Here is a 19069-nt window from a genome sequence, read left to right as displayed (position 1 = left end):
ATCCTCTTTGGCCTGACAAAGCTGCCTGAGTTTAGCTGTAAACCATGGTTTGTCATTGCTCTATGTTAAATAAGTCCTAGTAGGAATGCGCATGTCCTCGTAGAAACTGATATATGATGTCACAGTATCTGTGAGCTCGTCCAGGTCGGTGGCTGCAGCTTCAAAAACACTCCAATCAGTGCAGTCAAAACAGGCTTGTAGTTCCAGCTCTGCTTCATTGGTCCATCATTTTACAGACTTAACCCTGTGAAACCCAAATATAGAAAAATAAAAAAAGTACGTTTTTAGGGAAACGTTGTAATATTGCAATGTTGAGCCTGTTGGGTAGCAGAATTTCAGTGATTTTACTCACTGTCTGAACAAATGTAGAGAACATCTAATGGTTCATTTGCAGGGTGTACTGCTTATGTAGCCCCATAACAGTAGCCTATATATCTATACATTAATCACACAATAATGATAATCAGACAAGTCATATTTTTTTGAAAAATTGTTTATTATAAAAATATGTTCAGATTGTATTTACAAAACCTGATGAACTGAATGAAAACTTTGGCATTTACTATGTTTAGCTCTGTTCATAGCCCTGACCTAAAAAATCAGCGTAGGGACTGATAAAATCCTTTTTTCAGCCAACGATACCGGTCACGGGGCATGGTCTGTGTTCTTGAATGGCTTAGTTTTGTTGGCATGATATCCACATACGTAATCATTCGATGGGCGGTCATTGGGTTTTTTTATTTTCCTTTTCCAGTTCACAGGCATCTCCACATTCCTCTTCATTACTTGTATCAGAGTCCTTCTCAAAGTCACTTTTCCCATTTTGGACAGCATCAATGACATCATACACATTGTAGATAAGACAGTCTTTCCTGGCTGGTGGCATTCTGAAATGGAAAAAAAAATCACTGATTATTTTCCAGGCTAAATAATCTCAATGTAAATAAATCCCAATCATACTTACACGTTTTTAAGAATTGACCCATTCCACAGAATTGACCCATTCCACAGAATTCACACTTTCCACAGAATTCACACAATACTGTCTGGCTAGCTTATTGTGCCCTCTACTTATCATGCTAATAGCACTTATACCCCCCACATTCCAGAACATTATCACCTGTCCCTCATGAAGCAAGCAGATATTTGGGCAAACAAGCAAAGCCCAGAAAAGAAAACAGGACCAGTTAAGTATATTTTATAAATGATAAGATACAGATAGTTTCAGATATTGCTGGTAACAAAGTAATGGTAACAAAGACATTTTAAACTTGTGAATGATCAAAAATAGTATGTTTCTATTAGTATTTTTTTGACATGAAACAGGTGAGAAGTACAATTCATCCATGTAATGTGCAAGGTGCACAGGCAAATTTTGCTACCCCTTTCACCCAGTGTTGTAAAATTACAACACTGACATAACAAGCTCAAAATCTAATATGATCAAAGCATTCAACAGTACCTTAATATCTGCATGATCTAGACATATTACTAATCATAGAATAAAATATTTTAGGCATTTTACTTACTTGAATGTTGATTTATCCAGTCCAGTAAAACAAGATGATGTGCTTCAAGGCAAGTTTGCAGGTTGTGTGAGTTCATGGCCAGGAAAACAGGCCTATTTACAAAATCTACCATCCAATAGCATTGCAAGGCTTAACAATAGGACCTATTAGTTGTGTAAATGTGGTCTTAGAGAGAAAAAAAAAATGTGCAGGTGGAGCTAAAATTGATGTTGTAATATTACAACAGCGGGCATCACAGGGTTAACTACAGGTTTAACTGATTTATGAATGTGAGGACCACTGATGAAGCTTCTGTGGTGAGTAGAAAGGCTTACTTGAGGAAGAGCGCTTCTAAATTAGGACAGCACATCTTCTTCAGCGCTGTTACATCTGTACTCCAACTTGCATTGATGTAAAAGCATGTTCCACCGCCTCTCGTTTTCCCCGATAACTCTGCGATGCTATCTGCTCTGAACAGCTTAAAGCCTGGCAGATGTAACGCGCTGTCCGGAATGGCCAGGTTTCCGTGAAGCACAGAGCAGCAGAGTTAGCAAAGTCCTTATATGTACAGGTTAGGAGTAGTAGTTCGTCCATTTTGTTAGGAAGAGAGCGGAGATTCGCTAGCTGTCCAACAACACGTCCGAATATTCAAATACTGGAAAAAAAATTATCTGGTGTTTGCTGCCAAATATTTAAAAGTTTGTCTCTGGTGAAACTGATTGAAAAGACATTACTAAACACAGGACAAACAAACAAAAACAGCAAAAGAACTGGAGAGCTCCACACCGAGGCAGCCACCCGTAGATTGATACAAGCCTATTTGAGAGGCTGCCAGTGCACCCACTGCCCCCAGTGCGGGAAGGACAGGATGAGGCTCAGTGACATTAGCACTACGTCAGCCTCACACTCAATGGTTAAAAGCTCAGTGCTAAGTGCTAAAAGCCAAGACTGGCTCTTCAGTCGAACCCTTGCACAACAGGCAACTCAGTCACTCCGCATGGGCATACAAAGTGTAAATAAAGACTTCTCTGGGCCTTGTTATTGAGACAAACACACACTGTCTGGTTATAGAAATCAAAGCGAGGATGAGTTCAGGCTGTGGTTAAGTGACCTGACGCTGACACACAAGACAGAGATCCGTCAATGCTTCCATCAATTTTAAATATTATGACATCAAACTAGTCGTCCACTACCCATCAATCTGTCAGGTTTTGGGAAGGGTTTGGGTAAGTTTTTTACAAATACCTTTGGGTTAATGTCGGGTTTTGAGTTTGAACAGACTAATATTTTTGCTTTAAATTTTAAATATAACTCGGTTTGCATGCTCACACTCCACCCCATATTTGAGACAGAGCAAAGGATTTCTAAAACCATCTCAGTAACAATGCGAGTTATAAAATGTGGTGTAATTCAAAGATATTTATTAAATATCTCCTGATTAAACACCATTAACAATAGTAGCACCCGTTGAGTCCAGAAACCTGTGATCTTTCTCTGCTTTCCCTCTTATCCCCTCATAAATTTCAAGCAGCAACAAGTGAAAAATGAATTATTAAAAAAAAAGCTTTTTTAATATGCCTTTTAAACTTTTTAAGCTTTTTTTGTCAACAAAAACTAGGCAAAGTGATATTTCTGGCAAGAGGAAAATTCAATTAATAGTGATAATGTGAAGAAAGCTTACATATAGCCAGTTATGACAGAGATCTTGATAAAAGGTGAAATGATCAGGATCTGTAACAGCTGTAAAAATCCTGATCGGAGCATCCCTAACATCCAGATTTTTCAACTCAGAAAAACATAGCTAAGCCTTTATAATATGTTCAGATACAAATTGGACACCCTAAACCAGACAGTAAACACTAACTTGTGTCCCATAAGGGACCAGAACCTGCCAGCCATGTTTCTGGATCATTAACTTAAAGTGCCATACAGCACATTCAATTTAACATTTGTGCTCATCTAATCAAAACTAATTCAGCCATGTTGCTGCAGCAATCACTTTTGTCTGCTCCACCAGCTGCTACACCTCCCCAGGTGCATCTGAATCCATGCTTCATGACCAATGAATAATGAAGTCAGCAGTAGCTTTATATGAGAGACAAATAATATGTCAACGGTCTTAAGGGTGCTGTCCCATTTATCTCTGCAAATACAGACATTCACTGACCTTAGGTCAGCGCATATAATATCCTGTAGACATCATCCCCAACTGAACAGCTGCACTGAATAAGGGCCCAAGGTGAAAGCCACACATTCTGCTTGTGATAAATCATAGCAACATTTCTACCAATGTAACAGACTGAAATCACCACTGTCTGTCAGGGGTCAGGTCTGCTCTCAAGGGACAAGTTAAAGGTATAGAGCAGCTTGGCACTGGAGAGTATGGTTTAAGGACACTAAAAGGTCAATTTTGGTCCTTTTAATTTTCAGATCTGCCCAACGGAGGTGTCAGCAGACCTGCATGAGGACCGTGTGACTTGATATGACATCATTCATCACAACATCCTCAAGACCGCTCACCGAGGGCCTCTGGATCGTAAAGCTCTTATTGGGTAATCCTGAATCCAATGATAGACGGAGTGCCTCTGAAAATATTTTATTAACTCTGTCAACACAATGTACAGAGAGGGGGAAGGCAAGCACTGCTTACAGTTACAATGACAAAAGCAGCTAATTACACTGATCAGCCACAACATTAAAACCATCTGCCTTATATTGTGTAGGTCCCCCTCTTGCCGCCAAAACAGCACCAACCCGCATCTCAGAATAGCATTCTGAGATGATATTCTTCTAACCACAATTTTACAGAGTGGTTATCTGAGTTACCATAGACTTTGTCAGTTCGAACTAGTCTGGCCATTCTCTGTTGACCTCTCTCATCAACAAGGCATTTCCGTCCACAGATCTGCCCCTCAGTGGATGTTTTTTTTTTGTTTTTGGCACCATTCGAAGTAAATCCTAGAGAATGTTGTGTGTGAAAATCCCAGGAGATCAGCAGTTACAGAAATACTCAAACAAGCCCATCTGGCACCAACAATCATGCCACGCTCCAAATAACTGAGATCACATTTTCTCCCCCTGGTTGATGTGAACATTAACTGAAGCTCCTGACCCATATCTGCATTATTTTATGCACTGCACTGCTGCCACATGATTGGCTGATTAGATAATCGCATGGATGATTGCTGGTGCCAGACGGGCTGGTTTTAGTATTTCTGTAACTGTTGATCTCCTGGGATTTTCACGTAAAACAGTCTCTAGAATTTACTCAGAATGGTGCCAAAAACTAAAAACATCCAGTGAGCGGCAGTTCTGCAGATGGAAATGCCTTGTTGATGAGAGAGGTCAACAGAGAATGGCCAGACTGGTTCGAACTGACAAAGTCTATGGTAACTCCGATAACCACTCCGTACAATTGTGGTTAGAAGAATATCATCTCAAAATGCTATTCTGAGATGAGGATTGGTGCTGTTTTGGCGGCACGAGGGGAAGCTACACAATATTAGGCAGGTGGTTTTAATGTCGTGGCTGATTGTGTATGAGGTCATGGCAACTCAAGATTGTGCAGCCCTTTCAGGGCTCCAGACTGCAACTAAAATGGTCGCAAATGCGACCAATAATAATTGATTGCGGCAATAATTTTAAACATAGTTGCCACTGGTGACAGTCGGGTTGTGTGCATTTATATACGGTTTCATCAGATATCATCTTGTGAGTTATTGAATACATCTTTAGAGCGCAAGTGTGTCTCGCACCGCTTTTCATCCGTTCTGTTGTGACGACGACGAGCTGCACCGCATGCAACATCAAACCCAGTGCGAGAGAGTCGTGAATAAATGACACTTCTGAACCGGGTCTTTTTCATGAATCACCTGAAAAGAACTGAGGGTTTGAACTCAGGAGCTCAGGTTAGCAGTTTGAATCAGAGTCACTTTCTCAGTGCATTATGCGTCAGTGTGTTCACAACTGGGATCGCAGACATTTCAAAATAGGAGTCCCATGTGTAATTCGGGCATCTTTATAATTAAAAGTACTGCACCACATATATATATATATATATATATATATATATATATATATATATATATATATATATATATGAGATCAAGCTTTTGACACAATTGAGGGACTCATACACAACTATTACACAAGGTGCAAACATTCATTGATGCTCTTAAAAATACAACAAACTAATATATGCATACTATACAGAAATATCTGTAATGTAGATTTTGAAAGGCAGTACTAAATAAGAAAAATGTTTTATCTCTTATATTTATATAGATTATGAAAGGGGTGTGAACATTGATGAGTCAAAAGGGAATGCAAACTTAGGTGTCTTCTCAACTATATATACTGTTTATTAAACCTCCGATTAATGGGCTATCAGCTGTCTTCCTAGCTTGTTTCTGAACAACAATCTAAATCAAGCAATTATATGATTTGATGACTAAAAATAGCCATATGGCTCCTTAATGTTTCAGTTAAGGAGCCAATAGCTCCTAAGTTATTTTTTAGTCTGGAGCCCTGCCTTTACTGGTACAGTGAATGTAACATGCCATAAAATCATCAATGGACCTGCTTGCCTGACTTGCATAAAGAAATATTGTAATCTTTAAAATATGCCCAAGACACATATGCAAAGGGAAGAAAAGCTTCCATTGTGTCAGGATGAAATAAAATGTGACCTTTCATCACAACACACAAATTATGCTAAATGGCAGCCATTTAAAGTTGCACAGAAAAGAAAAAGAGTGCATTGTAGTTGCCTTGGAAGACAACTCTTATTCCATGTTCAATACAAGTTAAGCTCAGTCGACAGCATTTGTGGCATAATGTTGATTACCATAAAATTGACTTACCCTTCCTTTTCTTTATTTAAAAAAAAAAAAAAAAAAAATATGGGTTCCAGTGAGGCAGTTGTAATGTAAGTGAATGAGGCCAATCAGTAAATGTTAAAATACTCACTATTTCAAAAGTACTGCCACAAGACATAAACAATATGCGTGTTAACATGATTTCAGTGTGATAAAATCGCTTACTAACCTTTTTTGTGTAAAGTTATGGCCAATTTTACAACTTTGTTGCCATGACGATGTGATGTCAACAAACCCTAAACCCCTCAAATTACGACGATTTAAACAACTGCACAGCTCAAATAATACATGAACTTTAACATAAGAATTAATGCAAGAGCTTTTATAAAATTATAAGCTTCACATTTCTGCCTTTAAACCCTCCAAAAAATGGCCCCATTCACTTCCACTGTAAGTGCCTCACTGAAACCTCGATTTTTGCTTTTTTTAAAGAAAAGAAGGAACGAGTCGAAATTTATTTTTGTGGTAATCAACATTATGCTTCAAATGCTGTCGATTAACTTGCACTGAACCAGGAATATTCCTTTAAGTCTACTTGTCATCAGCTGAATGTTTTCCTTAGGTAACATGAAACCTGCTGGGCAGCATTAATAATGTCATGTTAACATGAAATGAAATAATGTTACGAATAAGTAACACTAAAAGACAATGTCATGTGGCATGAAGCAAAACGACCTAAATAAATCACTGCTCAAGCGCGAAATTAGCTACGCAATTTAATATAATAATAACAACTGTTCATAAAAACATTATTAAAGGTTGGTTTGCAATAAAATGTTTGCCATCCAAACTGATCACAACATCTGAAACGGAATTATATTCCTGCACCTGTGGCAGGAAGCAGAAAAGCACATTGTTTTGCTAAAGCTAAGATTTAGTTTCACAACTCCTGGACACATCATAAATGCAACAATGGAGAAGAGTCTTACCATTTTGGACGCCTGGAGCAAATAAGTCATGTCCACTTTCCGGATCCAAATATTGTTCATTTCCTAAATTTTGTGCCCAAGCGTTATTAGTCCCGGTTGCTAAGTGTACGTCCTCTCTCCTCCATGTGCTCACAGCAGCATGCGCATTGTGCAGCGCTTTGCCAAGCAACCGATCAGGGCTTGACGTCACCGCGCAACAACTTCATCTTACCAAAGTTAGAATCATGAATTCACTTTGCACGTAAATCTAGCTTACGTACTTTGCTTTATGTTAATAGAAAATAGATTCTATAAACCAAAGTGTTTGACACTATAACTATTTTCAGGTACTCTCTCAGACATTTATGGTCTATAAAAACTTCACATACTCATCTCCTGAGCAAATTTCTTGGTTTTCTCACCAACCTAGATCCAGGGTTGGATGTTGATGACTCATCGTGTAGCCTATTTGCCAAAAAAAAAAAAAAAAAGCTGTGATACACTAAAAAAATAATGTATCCATGGGAGTGCATGTGGATGCTGGAAACCATCTTAGAACACAAGTAAAACTCATTGTACGTCACTTTGCATAAAAGCATCTGCTGATAGATAAATGTTAAAGTAAACTTGTATGTAGTGAATCACTGGATCTTTGTGAGGTGCAAAAGTAAAGAAATAACAGTCATTTACCTCTGGATACCTTGTTATGCTCCATAGAGACAAGGGTTCATTTGAGGGTACCTGACCAGCTAGTTAAATGCTGGTTTAATGCACAAACACACACACACACACACACACACACACACACTATAAGGGTATTTTGATGGGCAAACAGATGTGTGCAGGCACACAGCACATACTCAGTTGCAGTTTCTTCATCCATCCAAGGTAATTTCCTTTAAATGTTCTGACATTCAATTAAGAGAACAAGACAATTAGTGTTTTGATGCTTGAAACATGAGAAACTGAATAAAGTGGGAAGTGTGGGGGGGGGGGGTCTGGAGTATGTATACAAGCCACCAAACTCTTCTACATTCTCTATTGATAGACGTCTTGCGTGCAAGTTTTAGATGATGGTAAGACTAAGCTGGTTCTCTGAAGGGTTTTCCAGTGTGGTCTTCAAAAATGGAGATGACTGAAAGATGGCATCCTTTTGAACAGCAAGTTTGACAAGAACTACCCAACAGATGCTCTAGTTAAACGGCCAACATAAGTATTGCACCTCATAATGAAAGAAAACCTTAAGAGACTTGTAATAAAATTGGATAGTGAGGGTGAAAAATTAGGATTGCTCTAGATGCTCATCTTCATTTTGCAGTAGCATTTGCCTAAAGCTCAGTCCACTCTAAAGTATACATTTGTATTTGAATCAGTGTGGCCAAGAGCCCTGTACAATTGGGTATACAACTGGGGACTGAATCGATATGGTACATGTGTGCGATTCAGTCCAAGTGGTTTTATGTAAGGAACGGGCTGTTATGCCTGTAAATAGAAGATATACTTCCGACACGTGCATTAGTCATCCTAAAACAATGACAAATGGATGATGTCATTGCGAAGAAATTAAGTGCAAAACAAAGAGCCTTTGTACACTAGGAGTATGCCAAATCAATTATAAAATGGTGAATCTCACTGTGCATGACTGTAGCTCCTTAAAATATTACCTGATTGAAGGCTTTGAAAGTGGGTCATGAGACTAGAAGGCAAAAGCAAGGTGGTTCACATTAAAGACAGTCAAAACATGATTTATAGAGAAACGCATTTATGATTCAGAAATCAACAGCATCTAGAATACATGTGCAATATGTACAAAACTCACATAAACAAATATTAAGTTAAGGCCAACAGTAAGTGGAACTGCAGACCAGTTCATTACTAAAAAATAAAATTAAATACAAATAATCTAACCTCCATAATGTTCAATTGAGGCAGTGTAATTGTATAAATCAATGTCAGATGGCTGCAAGGTTCAGGTGCTAGCCACACCTTCGAGACATTTGTATTGACTTGGGGCAGCACCACAACCATACAATGCTCATTCAAATGCTTAAAACAAGTTCAGTCCTTAAATAAAGTCCAAGCAACTTAAGAACTGCTTAACTGCTCAAGTCTCTGTTTTAAAAGTTCACATTTTCGCTTTAATTGCTCCTTCAGTGAGATGAGTTTTTGTTCGTCTTCTTGCATGCTGAGGATGCACTCCGTCGCTTTCTTGAGTATTACCACTTTGGCAGCTTTCTCGTTGTTGGCTACATCAGGAATTTCATCCCTCAATGCGAAGAAACTCAGTTTGAGTTCGTTCCGCCGTTGCCGTTCAAGCACGTTATGAGTCCTCCTCTTATCGTTATCCTCAGAATCTGATGTCCTGGGACTCGCACATTTACGGTTGTGGCTACTTTGTTTAAGCACCCGGCTGTTGCTCTCGAATTTAATCCTCTTGACGGCAGGCTGCTCATTTCGTGTGGATGGGTGGGCAGCGTAATTATGTTGGTGGATATTAACATGGCACCGCTTGAGGACGACAGGGCTCTGGTGTGTTGTGTTCGAATCAGACTTCCTAAATGACTTTCTTTTTTCCACAGTGACGACGTCAATTTCCTCCTCTTCCTCGTCATCTATGGGGGGGGGGGGGGGAGAGCAAATAATGTCAGTTTGTCATTCAGGGCACTGTAATATCCTCTTTATAGTGGAGGCATTGCAGCATTGATGTGTTCTTATTCAATGTAGACAACCTTGCGTAAATTAACTGGCTTTAGTAAGAGGACGCAATTGCTATTGAATCTACAGTCTGGGATTAACACTTAAACAACCACATCAACAACCAATGATGGGGTACAATCTTTATGTATAGTAAACCAACAAAGTGCAAACAGTGCCATCAAATAATGAATACATTTTAGGTTTACATTACGGTTACTCACCAGAATCGCTGTCACTGCTGCTACTACTCCCACTGTTCGGCGGAGTATCTAATGGCAGTGTTGTGGAAGTCGGTGTGGATGACTGATTGCTGGGATTTGAGCTGTCAGTCAATGGAAAGGGAAACACTACTGATGGGTCAATGCACTGCGAGGCAGGAGTGTTCATATCCTGAAGGTAGCTGACGTTTGGGTTTGACCGACAGTTGTCTGTCGAGACACTCCTGGAAGACTCTTTCCTCGCAACGTGGAGTGATGCTAATCTTTCAGACACCACCTTCTCCAGCTTGGCTGCGGCAGAAAAACCGCTCCACATGCAATCCTGAATGATAATAGACTTGAGAAAAGACTGAGAGTAGTCCGCATCACAAATGAAACTGTGGTTGACCACGTCGTCCCCGAGAAATTCTGAAACCATCTCCAGCTGGTCGGCAGTGGAGGGGAATGCGTCTGACAACGAGGGTCGCCGGCTCGGGGAGAGAGGAGGAGTGGGGAGCAATTCAAATTTCTTCCATATATCCTCACTGGGCGCCGGTGGCTGACCGTGCTGTTGGTTATAGAAATCCTCCTCCTCGTTGTCAAAATAGAAATAGGGCTGGTAGGAATCGTAATCGTAATCATAGTTTTTACTTGCCATACTTGAATTCAGCGGCATGGTCAGCGCCTGTAGAAAAGAAAGCTTGGTTAAGGTCTCGCCCTTTAAATTGTTACACAGCCTGTTAACCTAATTTTGAAATGCAAGTATTTGTGCTCGTCTTTAAAGTTTCAAAATGCCTTAATGAGTACAAATAATGGGGGGGGGGGGGAGGGGGTTGGCATACAGTAACCAAATATATGGCCATATATGAACACATATGCACAAATTCAAGTCCAAAGTCCAATAGCATTTGGGAAATGTTACATATGAAAATGTACATTTTTGTACCATTTTGAAATATGTTTCATATTTGTAAAAGTATGTGACTTTTTAATATCAGTGAAAACCATATATAAAAATATTTCATATATATATGTGTTTTACATATATCCGAGTTCCTTATATATTGTATTTAAAAAAAAAAAAAAAAAAAAAAAAAAGCCTTAAAAGGCAATGAAGGGTATTTCAAGGGGACTTACCGTTGCCGTGGTGAGACTGAATGAAAACTGACAATATTGTCAAATGAAAGGAAGTCCAAAGTGGGAGTGGATCGTACCGGCGTCTGGGATGAAAAGCTCAACCTGCGCACTCCAGCACGAGAGCGGCTGTGGTTACACCGCGCGCCTGCTTGTCATTTACTGCAAGATTTCGAACAGCTGCTCCCGCGGGCTTTAATACTACGGATTGCTTTTTTCCCTTACTCTAGATATTCATGCGCCCATTCCCGCCAAATGTTCATGGCGTAGTAAGATGAACAATAGTCAAACGTTTCCTTTTCGCAATCCTATTAACACATAAGTTAATACAAATATGAATGGTAATGAATAAAGGTCACAAAGAGTCGCCTTTGTTTGATAAAAAAAAACGTGTTATACAAAGGACTACTTTTCATCGCGGAGTCACCGATTGTGAGCAGTCAGTGGGGCGGAGCTTTGGGTAATTCCCGGAATCTACGAAGAGTAGTAAACCAGCACCCAACGGCTGTTACTAACATATTTTACAAGATCCCGTTACAGCTTACTATAGGTCTATGCTTTGTGACAAACTGGGAATTTTATATACAACCACAAAACAACTGAATTAGATAAAAACATGGTAAACATTCGAATCATCCTTATCAATTAGCATATTTCTGACCATCATATCCAAATGTCTCTCGGACTATCATTTGAACATATTTCACCTATTTTCATATTCCCTCTGTTATTGTTGTGTTTGTTGTTATTTAATGCTGTGAATGTTATTTGCATTAGCCTATATTATTGTTGTCGTCTATTACATAGACTATTTATATGACCACCATCATAATAACCATTATTATCATAAAAAGTTAGTGCATCAATTATTGATTATTATCAGAAGACTGAAATATAGCCTTTCATCTTGTCCTGGTGGATGAAGGGACCAACATTGCCTCAAGTTATTCTCCCAGACGTGGTTGATGCTTCCCTCTAGCGACCATATAAATAATGGCATAGGGTTTGGCATTGAGAGACAAACCTTGAATTTATACTTGATCTGCAGTCAGGAAGCCTTTAAATTTAGTGTCGCATTAAATTGGATTCAAGTGTTTAATTCTATATAAAACTGTGTTGAGGATTTTAAGCATTGATTTTTATTGTTATTTTGAATTATTATTTAAAGAGATAGTTCACCCAAAAATGAAAATTCTCTGATTATTTACCCTCATGCCATTCCAGATGTGTATGACTTTCTTTCTTCTGCTGAAGACAAGTAAAGAACATATCTGTAGGTCCATACAATGCAAGTGAATTATGGCCAGAACTTTGAAGCTCCAAAAAACACATAAAGGCAGCATAAATGTAATCCATAAGACTCCAGTGGTTAAATCTGTGTCTTCAGAAGTGATATAATAGGTGTGGGTGAGAAACAGATAAACATTTAAGTCCTTTTATACTATAAATTCGGTTTCACGCCCAAAGCAATTGTATCATCTCAGAAGACATATATTAAACCATTGAAACCAGTCTCATGAATTACTTTTATTTCCCTGTTGTGTATCTGTTTTCCTAATAGAATCTTTGCTTAATCAAATTAAACCAGTCACCTATCCTATTACTCATATAACCACGTGAGCTATATTTTAACATGTTACCTGGCAGATGTCAGCAGAATCTGCTGTGTGAATGTGATGAGCTGTGATTCTCTTGGCCCACTCCCATAGTGAGACACTGAAGGTCCACTTTGTACAGTTCAGTGCATTCCCACTGGGTCAGGATTTTAAATAGTTGCAGGCTTTCCCCAGTGCACACTTGGCACTGAGACAAAAACCTTTAGTAGTAATCCCAAGGTGAAATCTCTCCCCTCTCTGCTTCCCTCAGCACTTTCTCACACCCAGGACCCTCTCTCGTGACTAAACATGGCCCTCTGGCATTCAGCAAATTAAGGGAAGGAGGGTAACAGAGGCAGGGTGAAGCAGACCTGACAGTTCCCAGAAGGATCCTTGTGTAAGTTGAATCTGTGGTCAGCCGTATATTGTATCACACGTCACTATGCCATGTTGGGCACATCACATGAAATATCTATGCATAAGAAGAGTCACACCTGTGAGAGGAAAAATTGGCACTCCGATCATGTGACTGAGTTAAATTAAATTTAGCCTTTAATTCTGAATTAGGTCATTCACATTTCAAAGCATATAAAGGCAGCATAAATGTAATTCATGAGATTCCAGTGGTTTAATATATGTCTTCTGAAGTGATACAGTCGCTTTGGGTGAGAAACCAAATTTATAGTATAAAAGTTATCTTATCTAATAAGATATCTAATATTTCTCTGTTTCTCACCCACACCTATTATATCACTTCTGAATACATGGATTTAAACACTGTAGTCTCATGGATTAGTTTTATGCTGCCTTTATGTGCTTTTTGGAGCTTCAAAATTTTGGTCACCATTCACTTGCATTGTTTGGACCTACAGAGATTAGATATTTTTCTAAAAATCTTCATTTGTGTTTTGCAGAAGAAAGAAATTCATACACATCTGGGATGGCATGTGGGTGAGTAAATGATAGAATTTTCATTTTTGGGTGAACTATCCCTTTAATATTTTTAATTAATTAATAAATTAATACAATTGTTTTATTATTTAATATTATTTATTAATTATTTATTAATTGTTTAATTTTATCTAATAATTTTTATATTATTATTATTCTTGATATTATAAGGTTGTGTCCTGGGAGCTATTTCTAATCTTTAATGAACTATCAAGGGATTCAGGAGTTTTCAATGAGTATACAGTTTATTGTATGCATAATAATATATAACGCTGTTACTACAAATGTGCTTTGATATGTGAGTGACCTAATTCAGAATTAAAGGCTAAATTTAATTTAACTCAGTCACATGATCAGTGTGCCAATTTTTCCTCTCACAGGTGTGACTCTTCTTATGCATAGATATTTCATGTGATGTGCCCAACATGGCATAGTGACGTGTGATACAATATACGGCTGACCACAGATTCATCTTACACAAGGATGCTTCTGGGAACTGTCAGGTCTGCTTCACCCTGCCTCTGTTACCCTCCTTCCCTTAATTTGCCGAATGCCAGAGGGCCATTTTTAGTCACGAGAGAGGGTCCTGGGTGTGAGAAAGTGCTGAGGGAAGAAGAGAGGGGAGAGATTTCACCTTAGGATTACTACTAAAGGTTTTTGTTTCAGTGCCAAGTGTGCACTGGGGAAAGCCTGCAACTTCTAAAATCCTGACCCAGTGGGAATGCACTGAACTGTACAAAGTGGACCTTCAGTGTCTCACTATGGGAGTGGGCCAAGAGAATCACATCTCATCACATTCACACAGCAGATTCTGCTGACATCTGCCAGGTAACATGTTAAAATATAGCTCACTTGGTTATATGAGTAATAGGATAGGTGACTTAATTTGATTAAGCAAAGTTTCTGTTAGGAAAATAGATACACAACAGGGAATCAGTAAAACATGAATGAATGCTTCATTATGTCCATTCAGCCACTCTTAAGTGCCTTAAGCAGGTCTTAAAAAATGAGCCCTCAAGTGTGAATGTGTAACTGGGTGTGCACTATGGCATGGAGCTTCTCTCTGATCATGCATAGAGAGCATGCCTGCTTTAATCCTGCACTCCCCAGCAGTAGTTTATGTCCAGGGCCACTATGGTCAGATGTCACTGCAGTTTCAAAATTGTACAATGGGGGAGTCATTTCACCTCTATCAAATTAATGTTTCAAGGAAGTATTGTGGAATAATCTGTTGAACATTTTGTTGATAGGGATCTTTTACATTTTGGTGCAACCTCTTGACAGGGTTGACAAAATAATAATATTTTGCAAAGCACACATGTATTAAAGGAATATTCTGGGTTTGATACAAGTTAAGCTCAATCGACAACATTTGTGGCATAATGTTGATTACCACAAAAAAAAAAAAAAACAAGTTTTTACTCGTCCCTACTTTTCATAAAAAAAATAAAATAAAAAAAGCAAAAAATCTGTCTTAAACTACAGAACTGGCTCCACTTTTGTTAGAAGTTTATAGGGAAACATTAAAGAATGGAAAGCATCCGCCAACCATGACACAAGCCCGGATAAGTCTGATTCTTAAAAAGGACAAAGATCCAAGCGAGTGTAAGAGTTACTGTCCAATTTCCCTGATCCAGCTAGATGTAAAAAAAAAAAAAAAAACAATTCTGGCTAACCCATTGAGGAAAGTTATGACATCTTATACATATAGATCAGGTGGGGTTTATTCAGGGCCGAAGCTCTTCTGACAAAATTAGGCGTTTCATCAATATCATGTGGTCAGTGGCGAATGATCAGACTCTGGTTGCTGCCATCTAACTTGTTGCCGAAAAGGCGTTTGATATGGTAGAATGGGATTATCTTTTTAAGATTTTGGAAATATACGGGTTTGGAATACTTTTATTGGATGGATTAAGTTACTATATAGACACCCTGTAGTGGTGGTACAAGCAAATGGATTAATTTCAGATTATTTTACTCTGGATAGGGGCACCCGGCAGGGTTGCCCTCTTTCCCCATTATTGTTCTGTCTTGCCCTGGAACCATTAGTAGCCGCGATAAGAAAGGAGGACAATTTTCCAGGGGTGGTGGTGGGAGGTATGGTGCATAAGCTTTTGCTTTACGCAGATTATATTTTATTATTCGTCTCCGACCCTACTAGATCTATGCCTTGCCTCCACATAATTATTAATTTAAAATAAAATTATTTTATTTTCTACATTTTCGGGATACAAAGTGAATTGGTCTAAATCTGAAGCTTTGGCTCTGACAGCATACTGCCCAATAACGGCTTTTCAGCCGGGCACCTTCTAATGGCCCAAATAGGGAATTAAGTATTTGGGCATTTTATTCCCAGCAAATTTGTCTGATTTAGTCAGAGTTAATTTCGACCCTTTAATAAAAATGTTTTCAAGCGATGTGGGCAGGTGGGCTTCATTACATTTATCTATGATTGGGAAGGTTAATGTTATTAAAATTAATTGTATTCCAAAATTCAACTACCTGCTGCACTCTCTCCCTATAGATGTCCCCGTCTCTTACTTAAAGCAATTTGATAGCATAGCGAAGTCCTTCATTTGGAGTGGTAAACATCCCAGGTTACATTTCAACAAGTTGCATAGGCCGATTGACAAAGTTGGGCTAGGCCTACCCAAGATTTTGTTTTATTATTATGCATTCGGTCTCAGACATTTGGCTCATTGGTCGCTTCCACCTGAGAGAGCTCCTCCCTGGTTTGTATTGAACAGGAAGTTGCCCCTATCTTGCCACTGCAAAGCCTTTCTATCAAACTAACCGGAGAAGTTAAGTTACACCCCGTTATCTCGCATTTGCACTCGATATGGACTAAACTGTCCAGAGTGTTTATCTCGGATATTTATTTAAATGTTGCCTCGAGCAAATGGCTGAACCCTAAACTCTGTATTAATAAGTCCCCTTTCTGTCGGTCAGATTGGATTGTGAGGGAGGTTATTACACTCGGGGACCTATATGAGGGTGGAGTATTGAGATTTTTTTGTCTGTTGAAAATTTGATTGAACATTTTGGGATTCCCAGATCTCAATTTTATAAGTATTTACAGCTGCGCCACCTGCTCTGCACTGTTTTGGGGAGTAAAACGCCCCCCCAGAGCGGCAGATACTCTGGGAGTGGTGATTGCTGCTTTTGGGAAGGGTCATGAGGCATCAGTGTATTACTCCCTGCTAATTCAGAGTCTGGGGGATGGAGCTTTAAATTCTCTCAAGAATTATGGGAGGAAGATTTAAATTTGTTATTGGAGGAGGGAGTGTGGGCTAGGATTCTAAAAAACATCAAGTCTGCATCTAGAGATGCAAGATTTTACATAGATTTTATTGGACCCCTTCTAAATTGTATAGGCTTGGTCTTAAGGACACATCCATCGGCTGGCGATGCGATTCAGAAGATGGAGACACCACCCATATTTTTTGGGGGTGTCGTAAGATCCAAGAATTTTGGCTGAAGGTGCAAAGTTTTGTATGTGATGTGTTGAACACTCAAATCTCATTCTGCCCCAGACTCTGTATTTTGGGAGATGGGGAGGTCATACATTTGGAGGATAAGTACATAAAAAATTGGGTTTTGACCAGTGTGATGATTGGTAGGCAGGTTATTTTGAGGAGATGGAAGTCAGATGGAGCACCCTCGTTCCCAGAGTGGTGCGCGGAGATGGGGAGGGTGGCTGCCTTCGAGGAGGGGTCAAGCAGAAGGATGGGAGTTAGGGATCTTTTCAATATGAAATGGGGCAATAACTTAGAATTTTTGGGGGAATCTCGAGGAGGGGCGGTAGAGGGAGTAATTTTGAGTTTAGTTTATTTATTTATTTATTATACTTCATTATTATATTTTTTTGTTTTGTTTTTTTTTTTTTTTTGCTAGCACAAATGCTGTCGAATGAGCTTAACTTGTATTGAACACGGAATATTCCTTTAAATGCAGTACCTACTTAAAGTGAGGGAAATCTTAGATTTATTTACATTTTTACATTAAATTTTTTATTTCGAGTTGATATATCATAGTTGTGACACAAAATATATAAGCATAGCTAATTATATAAATTAAAATAATTTAATGTATTCTAAAATTCTATAGTTTAGCTATCCTCAAAGTCCTCTTTCCACATTTCACCTGTTGAGTTTTTACAAGAACCTGTGAAATCACAGATGAAATATGGAAAGAGAGCCTTCAGGAGTAAGGCTGATTTTAATATTACCTAATTTGTTAAATGGTTTCATAAACATCTGACAATATCGAGGAGGATATTTTATGTTTTAATCTATATTAAATATTAAATCATGCACTAAAAAAAGGGAAAGCACCTCTGTTGAAAATACTAAACCAATACACTTGAAGTAAACTTAATATATTTATGTTTGACATGAGAACATAATTATATTGTGTAAAGTCCAAGTGACATTCAACACAGTCTTTAAAAAAAGATATTATCACATTGCTATGAAATGTTCAAATAGATTCAGACATCTAACAGATGGTGTTCACTCAACGTGATTTTTACTGCATGCTCAATTAACCTATTTCAAATGAGCTAATGCTACACAATTCTTTTGCATTTGGTCTCAACTTGATTTCATTGTGTACAATCCATTCATGTTCACTTAATCCAATTGTGTTAGGACTATGTGAATAATATTTGTTGCATCAATGTATTACTGAAGCTGGGCAGGGGATTTCCAGTTCCCAGCATGCTTTGCGTGGGACTAGATTAGGAGAGTAAATTTTAAAATTACTTGTTATTTTAATGTATTTCTATGCAAAATGAAAAGAAAAAAAGTATTACACTTGTTAGTGATTAATGTTCTGTTATGTTGGGATTTAGAGGAGTTTGTCATGTTGAATTTTACAATTGTGGAGAAGAGTGAAGCTAATGGTTAGGTCGCGGTTGGGTACGTTACTATTGAAAAATCTGTGTGTATTTCTTTTCTCATGAAGCAAACACTGAGGGATCATCAGTATAATGACTGATTGGGGATCTGTAAACTCTCAGCAGCACCATACAGTACAAAAAAAGATAAATAAAGTATGCTAATGTGTTTGATAGGTTGATTAAATTAGGTATTACTAGGTAGGCTACACAAAGTATTTGAGTAGAGCCTACATTTTAATTTCGTATCAAAGAATCTCATTTTCTTTGTGTGGAACCAATGTCCAAAATTTTATTAAGTTAAA

At 38.4% G+C, this 19069-nt stretch overlaps 1 protein-coding gene across 1 annotated transcript; it reads right to left on the bottom strand.

Moving 5' to 3' along the window:
* Positions 1–9038: 9038 nt before the first annotated feature.
* On the bottom strand, positions 9039–11530 carry mycb (MYC proto-oncogene, bHLH transcription factor b). The gene is made up of 3 exons (XM_051699986.1): positions 11325–11530; positions 10212–10872; positions 9039–9905 (listed from the first exon to the last, which is right to left on the bottom strand). Exons 2-3 carry the CDS (start codon positions 10861–10863, stop codon positions 9379–9381), a joined length of 1179 nt encoding a protein of 392 aa, XP_051555946.1. The 5' UTR covers positions 10864–10872; positions 11325–11530; the 3' UTR covers positions 9039–9378.
* Positions 11531–19069: the final 7539 nt, after the last annotated feature.

The sequence above is a fragment of the Myxocyprinus asiaticus genome, chromosome 6, assembly GCF_019703515.2.
Source record: "Myxocyprinus asiaticus isolate MX2 ecotype Aquarium Trade chromosome 6, UBuf_Myxa_2, whole genome shotgun sequence".
Lineage (NCBI taxonomy): Eukaryota > Metazoa > Chordata > Actinopteri > Cypriniformes > Catostomidae > Myxocyprinus > Myxocyprinus asiaticus.
The sequence above is the reverse complement of the archived record's forward strand: the minus strand, read 5'-3'. Positions and strand labels throughout refer to the sequence as shown.